The sequence below is a fragment of the Anopheles darlingi genome, chromosome 3 (genome assembly GCF_943734745.1).
Source record: "Anopheles darlingi chromosome 3, idAnoDarlMG_H_01, whole genome shotgun sequence".
Taxonomy (NCBI): Eukaryota; Metazoa; Arthropoda; class Insecta; order Diptera; family Culicidae; genus Anopheles; species Anopheles darlingi.
The window spans coordinates 68,321,149-68,334,999 of NC_064875.1; the positions used below are offsets into that span (position 1 = coordinate 68,321,149).

At 47.3% G+C, this 13,851-nt stretch overlaps 1 protein-coding gene across 4 annotated transcripts in view; it reads right to left on the reverse strand.

Annotated features, from left to right (window-relative positions):
• The window catches only part of LOC125954786 (uncharacterized), a 36,991-nt gene that overhangs the window by 4,046 nt on the left and 19,094 nt on the right, over window positions 1-13,851 (reverse strand). For 2 of the 4 annotated variants that reach the window (XM_049685380.1, XM_049685381.1), the window contains 5 exons: window positions 4,060-4,226; window positions 3,752-3,903; window positions 961-1,217; window positions 637-880; window positions 24-255 (listed from right to left, as the gene is read on the reverse strand). In XM_049685380.1, coding sequence (XP_049541337.1) covers window positions 24-255; window positions 637-880; window positions 961-1,217; window positions 3,752-3,903; window positions 4,060-4,226 — 1,052 coding nt within the window. Of the gene's footprint in view, window positions 1-23; window positions 256-636; window positions 881-960; window positions 1,218-3,751; window positions 3,904-4,059; window positions 4,227-5,664; window positions 6,831-11,770; window positions 11,813-13,851 lie in introns of those variants that run through there. The other 2 variants (XM_049685379.1, XM_049685382.1) reach the window with 2 other exon arrangements.

Genomic DNA, 13,851 nt, shown 5'->3' on the forward strand with positions numbered 1-13,851 from the left:
ATGTGGTGTACCGGGGTACTTACTTTGTCGCAAGGCTACAATCACCCAACGGACATCGTCCCGATGCATGAAGGTGAAGGGGGAAAGGCCCGATACCTCGTCCGTCAGGTAACCGGCTACAATCGATATCCGCTGGTCACATTGCACGATACGCCCGTCGATCAGATGGCGCGTTTTGTACTCATACTTGCAAGCCTCAATCAAACGATCACAGATAGATGGCATCTTCATTACACGCGCTATGCCTATTAAAACCTACAAACCGAGAAGGAGTAAAAAAATAGTTGAGTGAGTTTATGTGTCTATGCTAATGTCGTAGTTCTCAAACAGGAACCAGACTGCTTAATATAACAAGCAATTAGCAAATAAATGATTGGAAAGATAAGGCCCAGACAGGTCTATAGTGTTAGAAAAAAAGTTTATCTCAAGAAGCACCCTTCTAACGTCTCATGCTAATCCGATATTCAAATTGACATAATCGACCTATAAACAATCGGATTCGTTAAGATTGGCTGCTATCTGCTGCTACCGTGTCTGTTGGTTTCCCAAAAAGCAATTTAACTGTCCAAACAGTCACTGATTCCTAAGAATCGAAATCATTTAGCGACTAAGGCTCATCACGTGGTTGCGACTTACAATATCATTCCCGTTGATGCTATGCAACGGCATACTGTCATCCCGGCCCCGGGCACGTCGTATCATTTGCATAGCGGACGATCCGCTACCCTGTTGCTGGTGTTGCTGCTGCTGCTGCTGCTGCTGATGTTGTTGTTTCGCGGTGCCTGCGGGTTGGGGTGCCGAATCAGCTCGCCGAAAGCATCCATCGATGGTCACTAATTCGTAGGTTGTCGTCTCTGACCGTGGACCTGCACGTGCCAACCTGAACGCCCGATAGAGGAGAAAAATAATAATTATTTTTTTGCCGTAAGCTTAGTGAGACAGCGAATCGCGTCATTTTACCGAATGGTGAACCGCCGCTTGTCCTGTCCCAGCCTCCGATCGATGTCATCTTCATCGTCGCGCGTATTCGATCCGTGACTGGTACTGCCACTGCCGCCTTCGAGTCTCGTCGGGCTTCGACCAACGGTGACCAAGGATGATCCCGCTGTCGTACCATCGTACAGGTTGCCGAGATTGGACGGTATCAGTTGCTGCTTCAACAGTGCATGATCGTCCGGGTGCGTGATGCTGAACAAATTTTGCCCATAAAGATCCATCTGAGGCGGGAGCGAATCAAAAAGAAGGAAAAAGACGAGAAACATTGTTTATAAATTCGCGACATTCACATCTTCCGACACCGACGACCTTCTCGAAACTTGCGCCAACCTCGACTGCTCGTGAACTAATTACTGTGAGATAATGGCGAAAGGCTCATCATTACGATGCTGTGCTAACCATTTGTCTAATCACAAAAAAGCGCAATCTAGGTTACGCGCCAGCTGCTAAAACGATGCGCTGTAGCCGCTCGTGTCCGGCCCCCCTTTCGTTGACAACGGTTCAAAAGAGGGCTCTCCAAAAAAAAACCGTGAATTTACAAGCCCATACATTGTACTAATGTGATAATAATTCGCAATCCGCAATCGAACGAATAGCCGAAAATCTATGTATGACAAGTGCGTTCTTTTGTTACATGGTGATCACCTAGCAACGCGCATGTATAGCTGTTTTAGACAAACGTACACGAGGTGGTGCTTGGCGAGAGAATTTGCATCCACCATTACCTGTTTGCTACTCTCCCCTTGCGCAGTTTTTCGGTCAACAAATTAATCTGCTAAAAGTAACGGTGCCTCGGGGTGCCTCTCGGCGATGAAATTAAAACAAAAAAGAAGGGCAACGCAAAGACACAGCAAGACCGGTTATGTCACTTGGCGGTTCCAAAAATCAAATCCCACCATCGATTAACGGTTCCAGGGCGGAGAGGTGGCGTGGGATAAAGAGAAAGGGAAGAGACGAAGTGGTTTAAAAGTATAACTACAAAAATAAAACTAGCTCTCGATCGGAGTTGTTTGTGAGCCGAGGAATGTGCGATGCTTTATACGACAGAAGTGGTCGAAATCATAGCTCCCAGTGCGGGGCTAATGATAATTTAATCAACACTCATGCCACATTTCAAACCATTTATCCTGCTATCATACCACCTCCACCGTGCCGTCGTGTTGCGAGATGCCTATTAATTTTGCAGCGTGTGTTTCGACCACTAGCGAAACGTTTTACTGAATAAAAAATCATATTTTTTGTTTTTGCGATCAAGTCTGATCAAAACAGAGAGCTTCACTGCGTTTTCGTTTTGTTATACGCGGCGTGCACCACTTGATTGTGACCTTCTATCATAGCGTCACCGAGAGGGCGGTGCACAATCCGTGTTCCTGGCCTCAACTTTGCTCCTCCAGCAAACACACACCCAGCGTCTAAGTAACATCCTTCCGTTTGGGCACGTAGTCACGAATGTTTATGCTTTCCACACGGCGGCCATTGTCGCATCGCGGTTGCGACAGTACCGCACCAACCGACCTATCGAACCGCGTCGCGCAGATGCTATTTGCTTTTTGCTGCTACAAATATCTGGTATTTACAAATTGTAAAGCGCAAGGCAAGTGGGCCTCAGCGTGGGTCTATTGTTGGCCAGTTGATGTGCTTGCAGGCCAAGAGAGCAAGGTCTCTAGGCTGCTACTGCTGTTGCCGTAACAGTCAGAAGGACATTCACTGGGCACAAGCTAACCAGATCCATCAATCATCCTGCGGTGCACTCCAACGTTCGAAAGCAAACATTAACTTTGATCGCTGTAACATGGAAGCACTTCACGGAGAGCTTTGTCTTTGGCTAGCAACTGTCGGTTCCATGAGAATAATAACTGTTTACATCTCTTCGCAGGTTCACGGTCACCCTCGTTCTAGCGACAATGTGATACATTAATACGTTGGCATCATAGCAAGCGGCTAGAAGGTTAACACCTTTAGCAACCAATTTGTGCCAAGCAATTGGAACGACAAATTTACCATCATCAGCCGCAAAGTGGAACGATGGTGTAACTGCGTTGGCTCAATAAATAGAAACACAAAGGTGGACCATAAAGTAATGATGTTAAAAAGCAAGGTGCAAAGCAAAACGAAAGATAAATAAGAACGATTGCAATCATTTGAAACAAAAACTGACAAACTGTTTAGTATGTCTTCAAATGCCGGAATCAAAATGCTACCAAAACTCAGCCTACATTACGGTGGACATGAATGAGAGGGGGTTTTTGTTGTGGTCTAACAAAACATCACGATCAAGTGAAGCAGGAGAGACAAGGAAATGAAACAGAGCGGAGTGCAGAACTGCGATCGGAGAAAAATAATGCAAGGCGTTCGTGGTTTTGACTGTTCTACTTTCAAAATTCCTTGGTACGAAAGAGGTTGATGTTATCTACTATAGTGGTTAGCGTGGTTATAGGCGGTTAGCGATTGTCCTCTACTGCTTATCTTCGTCAAAATGTACCCCAAGACGGTTGTTTTCAAAATCCAAATAAAGGTCACCCTCAGGTAACAGTTTGAGAGACTTGCCCAACGGCAATGAGTGTGGGATTGATCGTTGGGTAGCTTCGTCACTTTACGTTTCATCGTTAAATGTCGTCTAATTGTCTGCCGATCAAGTTTATCGCCTTGGCTGAACCAACCATACCAAGGTTGAAGGTATATAGAAATTAGAGCCACAAATTCACATCGAACTATTCGCACGGCATTTTCTAAATCATCTAAAACGCCAACTTACCTGACAGTGGCCCAGGAACTGTTCGACCGAGGCGGACACTAGTACGATCTGACCTCGGCACGTGACCGTCAGCAGAAACCCGTTCAGCATCTGGAACAGCGAATCCTGGATTTCCTGTTTGACCGATGGCTCCGGTTTTGATTTGCCAAACACTGCAACAAAAAGGCGAAAAGCGAGGGGCCTGGGTTAGATCACTTGAGCAGTGACGAATGCGTGTCTGGCCATCAAAGACTAGGGTCATAAATGTGTTTCAAAATGCGTTTTTAAAACACGATTTGCAGCAGTTGAAGGTTTAGCAATAGACTCACCATAATCTACCCGCAGACCGTGGGCCGAAAACCGCAGCACGGCCGTCTTGTCGACGCGCCGTGGCGATTCGGCGACGTGCGGCACCATCGCCGATAGTTCCTGTATCGATCCATTAAGCTTGTCGCGGCGGTTCTTTTCCGCTCGGTTGCGTGCCTCGCGCCCATTTCTGCAAAAACAAGAGGGACACAAGAATGCGATTAATGATAGGACGTATGCTCGAAACACTAACTCTCTCTGTCTCTCTCCAATTCGAAAGCCGCCAGTTCTACCTAGGGCGTCAAATTCTACAAACCAATCTGCCAAACTCTCGGTTGATTTTTTTTTAAAATATTCAACCCGTTGAATAGCAAACTCTACCTCCTCATCAGTTCGGCATTAGTGGAAGGCAGTTAATGGAAGGCTAACCGGGATAAGGCCCGTGTTGTGATTGGAGATCGAGTGCTAAGTGATCACTCTGTTTCGTCGTTCAGCACACCCTTGCGACCGTGACCGGAGTGGCGTGACAGCATACGGTATTCGGTAGTCAAAATCATCATCATCATCATCCACCACCACCAGCATCACCAAAGCATGATTGTGTGAATTGGTATGAGAGGGGTTTGCCCGATGTGCGTGTGGAACAGGTTTGAAAAGGCCCAGAGACCCCGCATGGATTCGCACAAAGTTAAATATTTATGAGAAAAAGAGATCAGGAGATGATTGCTTTCGAAAGCAGAACTATCGAATGACATTTTCTCCTTGCGACACTCGCATGCTTTGATTGTATTCCAGCCAATGCACGCCAATGGCAAATGGTAATTACGAGATTCGCAAAACATCGAACGTCGGTAATTATAAAGATACACAAAAATAGCAAACCACTTGGTTCGATTGAAACAAATTGAATAATTTGAGGTATGATAACGGTGTGGTGGAAAGCCGGGGGGAGGTGGGTTGTTTGATACCGGCTCTCCCCCCGTTCATGAGCATGAATATTGATTTAAAGCTTCGCAGCATCCGTTTTCGAGCCGAGAAGATGAAAACATTCGATCGAACTTGTTAATTACCAAGGTAGCTATACCAACCCCCCCAAAAACAAGACAACCATTCCTCGGATATCCCCCCCACGGCTCACTCTCTGAGAGATATTTTACGCATTTCATAATGCTTTACACATAACAGATAGCAGGAAAGCAGCGCTCACGATTTGGAGGCACGATCGTAGGGCAAGGGCAACACTACAACGGAAATGGAACTCAAGGACATCGGCTCGATGTGTTCGGTTGAAACAGAACAACTCCACTCCACTTGGAGCCATGGAACGAAATTATGAAGAGAAAGAGAGAGATGCTAAGGTTCATAAGAGAATACCCACCTCCCATTTCTAGGGGGGCAGAGAGAGATGTTGGCGGTTTCCATGTTCGTTTTCAGGCGGCGAAAACCGACCGAGCTGGGCCGGCCTACGCATTGCGGGTCCGAAGGCTGGCCGCGTGCACCCCCGATAGGTATTCGGAATTGTTGAATCACGAATAATTAATTTATTTCCACCAGCAATCGTTGCTATCTCCTTTGCGTACCACCTCCGACGAGAAATCGGAAGAGGAACTTTATTATTGATTCCGTACCTGCCGTAGAATCCATGCAAAGTTCGATTCATCACAAATTGCAGCGATCGGCCGCACGGTTTTGATTGGGTTCTTTTTTCTTCGTTTTATTCTTTTTGACCGCCATGGGCCGCCGCCGCCGCCGGTCGAGCTACAGGACAGGACTTGTCGGGTTTCTTCTGCCACCGGCAAGGTAGACAATTTCGCGAACAGGATGCGCGATTGATGCGGAGCGAACGAACGAACTACGGCTCTCTCTCTCTCTCTCTCTCTTTCTCTATCTAATTGGTTCACTTTGATGGTTTGTACTAATTGACACATCTTAATTGAATCGAACGATATGAAAAGGTTTATTTCACTTGTCAGCTTCTAACGAAATTCGAGAAGTCTTCAAGAACAGTGGTAGTTCTTCAACTCAGTTTAATGTCTCCGACACTCACATGGTGCTAAAACGTCAGCTCTTAATTACTGTGAGAAGTGTGATGATGTGAGATGTGAAACAGTATGATCATTAATCATTAAGCGTTAATTTCTAGAGGCACCTAACCTAATCGGAATACAAAAGACACCAAATTAACTGGGCCGGAAAACACTTTTCATCATGGTGTGGTCGACCGTACAACAAGAGACAAGGAAGGTTCTAATTTCAGGATACAGTTGAATTAGCCTCCCGTCTAGCTCAACACTAGCAGATAGTGAAGCATTGGCGGTATTAGAAAACCGAACCAACACGTAACACAAACCGTCTAGACGGGTCACGAAGCAAAAGGGTTTCGGATGGCGCTTTAGGTGATGATGATGATGATGATGATGATCACTCGTCAAAGTTCTCACGAGCTACTCAAACTCGGCACACACATAGACACAGAGAGAACTGCACCCGATTGCGGGCACCAGGAAGTGCGGCAGTACCAGGTGGGTCAGGGTAGCGAGCGCGAGAGAGAGAGAAAGAGTAGAGTGTTTGTTTGCAGTTGCACTTGCAGTTTACACACCGGGGGTGGGGGGAAAAGAAGAAAGGAGGGATGGGGCAATTTGGTACCGGAGGGAGTGATGTGCATTAACTGCGCGCCGCCACTTTGTTTGGGTGGCAGCAACATTGTTGCTGTTTGCTTGCACCCTCGACAACGATGCACTCATTGCGATCACTGCCATGGCACGCGGCCTGGCACGAGTACCGAGAGCGGGTTAGACGTGCCGTGAAGCCAACCCCGTCGTGTGGCCACTGTGGTTGGTTAGTAGAGGGCGAATGTTGAAGTTTCATTCCTGCCTGCATTCGTCGCCTTTCGATCTCGTGGAACGCAAAATGCGGTGTCAAGTGGATGCCTTTCGCAAAACCGGCGACTCATACGCTCTGTTGTGTCGCGAAGGAATTGAAATTGAAGCCGCCATACCCCGCATACACCACAACGGCCGCCGCTGCACTGCGTTGTGCACGTTGATGATGCGGTTGATCAGGTGGCATACGGCATGACGAGAGGACGTGCCTGGACGGTCGCGCAGCAAAGCGCACAAATTCCTCTCCGGCAAAAGGAGGCCAAGGTCGTGTCGATGCTGACGTTACTGACTTACGGATCCAGACGTGCCACGCGGACCAGGACTAGCGAAATGCGCGAAAACTAACCTTGAAAACTATTTTCCGTCCGCGTAGGTTAGTGCGCGTCGGAAACCGGAGAAGGTGTGCGAAATGTGCCACCATCACCGTAACGGCCGGACGTCGGGAAAACGATAAATTTGGCCAACTTATTGAAGTGAGCCCGGGAGTGGGGCGAGTGCGCAAAGGGCACAAAGTTTGCGGAAAGCCGCTGGAAACGGGCTGCTGCATCATTTTTGGCAGCTGCTTCGCATCCGGGCCACACCAGATGAGAAGCAAATGTTTGGTCAGCGTTTCGGGCTCGTAAAATTGTTGCACCGTCCGCCCGCACACACACACACATCGATGTTAAGAGCTAGAGCTAGGACTAGGTCGTAAACTAAGCGAATGACGATTAGTAACGATATCTACATCTTCTTTACTAGAGCATTGGAAGGTAACCATGTGTTGTGGTTGCTGCATGAAACAGCAGTAGTTAACATTTCTCGTTACAATTTACGTTACGAAGCCAATTCTTAATCGATGATCAGACATTATCCAACTCCGTTGCTCTGTTGTACCATTCCAGCCAATAACAAAATCGAAATCAACACAAAATTCAAAATTACAAAAAAGGAATGTACAGTCGCTAAATGTGAGCTAAAAGACGCTTTACAACAAACCGCTTAATAGAACCTTCTTCGCTATCGTTACTAAGGGGGGCTTTGGTTATTTCGGGTCCAAAAAAAGGCTTATTTTTGACGATTTTTAGTGAAAAAAACCATCCCACTTAATTGTTTCAAGTGAATGTCATATTAAACGTCAACTTTTCAAGAATATTTGATTCTATTTTGGGCAATATTTGATCAAAACTACGTTCATGGCATCCAGTCTAGAAAGGAAAGTTTGCAAAAATGTACTTTTTGCGGTGCCCATCGTAGCCACGTACCGGGTCATCAGAAATACATAAATCAATATTCTTTTGTTAGATTATAAGTTTATCGAGGTAGCCCCGTCAAGTTTTTATCAAATTTCCTATTTTTCGATTTTTGGCAGATTTTTGAAGTTGAAAAAGTGATGCTTTTTTCGATATTGCACCAAAAAACGATACTTTACATAATTAAAAAAATATTTTAAAAAAAGTACTAACAATTTTTATAAAAACTCGACGGGCCTACCTGGCAAATAGTGTGCAGATTAAGCGTTCAAAATTTCAAATCGATCGGTCCAGCAGTTTTCATGCTACGATGGGCACCGACTTTGAAACCGCAGGTTTTGGGAATCGCGATTCAAAGTCTCGCGAGATGCTTTGAGCCTTGTGTGAAAGGCGGATTTTCAAAAATCCATATCTTTGTCAGTTTTGCTTCGATTGATCCCAAAATTTTACACAGTACTCTTGAAAGAATAAGCACTCATTTAAAATTGTAAAAAGTACATACGAAGAAACAAAATAAAATACCGAAGCCCCCGCCCCCCCCCCCCCCCCCCTTAACGCAACTTGAGGGCAAATTGGAGCCAGACCTTCGCTGAAAGAGCGCAAATTGCGAGGTATGCGACAGACGCAGGACGGCGAAGGCATTCACCAGAAATCATTTACTTCCAATTGAAACGATCTTTGAAATGTATTTCATCTCCTACTGTTACGGGGCTGCCACACACACACACTCGGTATATCGCGAAGGTAGCTGATAAAAAGCGGCTTACAGGGTCGCTTCCATCTCGCAGGAACCAACCAAGCACCAACCATGCATCGATGAGCAAGAGGATGATGAGGATTAATTAAGCAACTTATTCAAACGATTCTCGCTAGAGGCAAATGGCAGCGCGTGTACCCGAATGAAGGGATTCTTAATAATGACGCGCCGTTCCACTAACCCACCCACTCACTACCACCACCAGGTGGACAGAGTTATTATCGGGATGATAGGAACCAGAATCTTCTGCGAACCTGCCGTGTCCCCGCGGGTGGTTGACATGAATTCGTAACAATATGCGAAACGGCCAACGGGGAAAATTCATCGGTTCTCGACGGCGCGACGGTGCTGCTAATTCATTTCCGAATTTCATCGCACCACCGGCGAAGGGGTGGGGTTCGATGGGGCGGAAAATTCGCGGTACTAACCTCGCGCATCTCAGTAGCGAGAAGTGGCTCGCGCCTGGTCGTGAAGGTACCAGGGAAAATCGAGGGAAAAACATCTTAAGACGCGACGTTACGGCGTTCGGTGGTATGTTTGGCGGCAGGTGCGTGGTGGGTGGCGTTTTCTTTCGAGAAGCGAGGGAGGTAAGAGAGAGAGAGAGAGAGAGAGAGAGAGAGAAAGAGAGAGAACGCACCGCAAGGATCCACAGCATTCGGAGGCTCGTGATCTGCAGCCTTGCTTCCTTCTCTTGGTGGCTGTGGTGTTCGGTGGCGGCACGAGCCCAAGCGGGGCAAGCGGACAGAGCACTCAGAGTAAGCCTATCAACGATCCACATTCACCGAACAACCCGACCAAACCCAAAACACCCCAGAACAACTTGGAGCGAAAAAAGCTCAAATCAAAAAAGGAAAAACCCAAAACAGAACTACCACAATCGGGCGTTTCCTTCCAATCGTGTGCGCCCTCTCTCTCTCTCATTTCGCTTTCCCTTTCTCCGCTCATTCCTTCCTGTATTCTGCTCGCTCCGACTCCGACGGAGGCACTCACGAATGAGAAGTGGAGCCCGTCGTGATAGGCCCGGGTAAAGTAAAAGTGTAGCGCGAACGGAATGGCAACAGAGGAGGCAGCAGGCGCACGCACGCACCGGAGACCAGCGAACATCCAGCGAGAGCATCCGAGAGCATCCGGGGCAGCATATTGCCATCTCGAGTGTATGCTTTTGAATGGAGTTCCGAGAATTCGCTAATACAAGGTCGAAAACCTTTATCAAGATAGATTCCCGGGGCCCGGGCCGTCGCACCACCAGTGTCCGCGCGCCATGGCCAGCCACGGAGGAGAAGGAGGAGGAGAAGGAGGAGAAAGGATGGTGATGGACGTGGGGTACGGAATCCGGGCGTCTCCATCGGTCGGTTGGCGGAATCGTCGGTTCGGGCCGAGGTGAGCCTTGGGCTCGTCGAACCATCCGGTACTTTTGTGTGACGCAAGTAGCAACAGAATCGCCGGTACAAAACGGAACCGAAGGCCTCTCCACGCCGCTTCCACACCAGAAACCACCCCGAACATACTTCTGGAAAACTTGGCCGACGCACGCACCGATCCGGTCCGCCTGGTCTGGCCTCTGGTGATGGTGGTGTGCGTTGCCGCGTTCGGTACGCCTCCGCCTACGACATGGCCACCGACAGCGCAGTTCCTGGAAGTTGCTGGCGAAGGATTCGAGATGCTTCTTTCGAGCGAAAATGCCGTTGGTTATGAGAAGTCGCTGGGATCTTTTCTTGTGCTGCCAAGCCAGCCAGCACGCCGCACGCACCTTCCACTCTCTTACTCTCTCTCTCTCTCTCTCTCTCTCTCTCTCTCTCTCTCTCTCTCTCTCTCTCTCTCTCTCTCTCTCCCTTTTCTCTTATTTGCTCCCTTTCTGTTGGTTTCTTTACTTCAGTGCTACCGATCAAGATTAGATTCAGACCGTGCCGTGGTGGTGGTGTTGTGATAACGGAATGAACGGAACATTGAACAGGACGTTCTATTGTGCTAAAGAGACGTTGAGATACATCAACGGAACAATCTGGTCAATGTCGAGAGACCGATCGGGATCCGATGGAAGAGGCTAGACGGAAAGAATGCCACCTCTTAGAAGCAGAAGAGAGGTCCTCTTAGAAGCAGAAGAAGAAGTCTTAACCCATAAATGAGAGGGAGGATGATGGGACCAGTGCCAGTGGAAAACAGAGCGGGTAATTAAATGACCGACCAATTATCCTTTTGACCCGCGGTAACCAAATTGAAAGAAGATCAACGTCAGCGAATCTCAAGGAGGGCCTCTTGCTGAAGGATGAAGGATTATAAGTATTTATGGTCAAAGTGCGGCGAACTAAAAAGGTAGTGTTTGTGTGGACGGACGGGGTCTTCGTTTTGCTTGATCCAATTTTTTCAACTAATAGAAATGCTGCGCCAGATCATTGAATTACAATTAGCTGCTTCTGCTGTTGCTGCTGTTGAATTCTTGAATATTCGGGCATTGCGAACACGAGCAGACGAACAGCGCCATTCGTTAGTGGGTTCGATATCAAAGCTCCCTTTCCCTGTGAGATGGCGCTAGGGTTAGGTTCAGCTGTACAAACAACAAGCCCGCCAAATAAATGCTGGTAGCACAACAACAACTGCGCTACGCAGCGCTTCGGCCTCCTCTTCGTCTTCTTCGACACGACTTGTACGTCACCAAGCGGAGGGGCGACAACCGCGGTTCGTGTTTCATGTGGAATTTAACGAGGAAAGAAATGTACTGGTTACCCGTGTCCAAAAAGCTGTAACGAAATCTTCAATCGAACTAGACCAGCACCGGCCCCGAACGGTTAATAGAGACACGACGAAGAGAGATAGAGAGAGCAACACATGGAATTCAAGAGTTTCGAGTTCGAGTTTCACTTACATTTGCGTCTTGCAAGCCGGGTTCGAGTCGTCACAATCGTATCTGGAAGTAGAGGAAGCCAACCGGCCGTACCGGCGATTCGCGTGATTAGAGCTGAGGTTCTGTTGTTGTTGGTTGGTTGTAGAAATCAAGCGTTGGATGTACGCGAATAGACGACGAATACGCATTGCGCCCACGCCACCCACCGTGAAGTGGTCAAGACACTATAATACATGCAACAATGTTGCTTGCGCTGGCCATCATTACGGCACATTATCAGAGCGGCGGGCATTAATCAAATCGCGTTAGCAATCCGATGTAACATCCTCACCACTGACGAACACTGACCAGTCTGTGTGTGTGTGTGTGTGTGTCTTGTCCCCATCGGGACATGATCACAAATCAAGATCGACGCAAATCAGTTACCCTCACGCCACTGACCGTTCTCCGTTAATTCTGGGCTTGTTGGTTGAGTTCCCCTCTGCCACCGATGTTTAACGGTGCGATAAGCGAGTAAACATTGGAAGCACCACCAAGCATTTGTCACGGCGACGTAATAGTGGAGACGCCTGGTATGGTGGCCGGATCCGGATCCGCCCTTCATGTGCTATTCCGTTATCGATATTTGATCTAGCGACTAGCGGACCAAATGAATTCCCACACCGCGTCTACTTAGATCGAAATTTGGTTTTGCGGTTCTGGTATAATTCTGTAAATTGTAGTGTTGCCCATCTGGGTTCCTGGGATGAATTGTTAATTTGTTAATTTTTCTGTTCGATAAATTAACCCAAAAACGAAAAAAATCTGCTTTAGAAGTCAGTCACCGAGCAAAGCAATCTTTATAATTATAGTCAACTATTCATTGAGCAAAAGCACGTTATCAGCGCTGACTTAACGATAGAGCTTCTTCAAACAGGTGGCCATACCAAGAGAGAAAATCGGGAAGGAACATAAAGCGTTATCAACACAGTATAATTTACTCATAATATATGAATTGCTTTGCTGAGCTGAGATGCTAAAAGCCAAACACGGTCCGTGTTTTACTCGTTCTAATAATCTATTAACTTCAGTAACGAAGACTAAAGCCTAAAACCTTGGTCCCCTTGGTGCCTGCATACGGCCTATTTTGATCGATCACTCAAGTAAGGAATTAAAAAGCTTTCCTTTCGAGCACTCAACGATCCAGTGTAACTTATGAAGCACAAGTCATCATAGTACCGGTAGTGGTACACAGTACACATTGGCCAGCTGACCCTGTGAAGCCTGAATTACTAATGATTCCGTAATTTCGTAACAGAATTGGATTTTCTTGCAATATTGCCCTTCAAAGACGTCAACGCGTTCAAGCTTCTGGTAGAATGCAAACCAGCAGCGCGCTCCCTTACATTGTAAGCATGCAAATATATAAATGCTGCACAAACAAAACAGTAGTTCGCGGCCCAGGGGCACCCGGACCTAAAGCCGGACCCCGTGTCCCTCCCCCACCCCGGTACAACACCACACCCACCAACTGACGGACCAATGTTGTATGTTTGCCAATCTTATTGCCAGCAGGCACACACTGCACTGGGCGGGATGGTCTCAATTGGATTGCGATGTTTTTGTTGCCAGCTTCAATGAGCTTCCACCAATAGTCGGGCCGGCAGGAGATTTCCCTGGAAATCAGTGTTGCGCAGGAGTGTTGATGGTTTCCGGGAAAAACAATTTGCTTCCTTTGGAAACAGCCGCAAAAATCCGGAATTTTCGGTTCCGCTGTGCAAGAGACAGTTTAGTTCTTGTGTATCTAAAGAAGGAAAGGAAGGAAGATGCGGATTCCGATAAACAAACTATCTCAAGCCCCTCACTTAGCAGTCCCTTGAAAGGGATTTGTTCGATTTGTTTACTTTACGTAACGTTGTCCACCTGTACCACGCCCTTCTTATTCACGATTTGCAGTGTTTCAAGATAGATAAGAAGGAAAAGAGAGAGAAAAGAAGGAGGACAATGTTGCAGCGATAAACAAATCACTTGCCTTTCCTTTTTTTCATTTTCCTTCGATTTTCAAACGAATGCATGCGAGCGGCGATTGCTTGACTCGCGCCCACCTCGGTCATTCTTTTGGA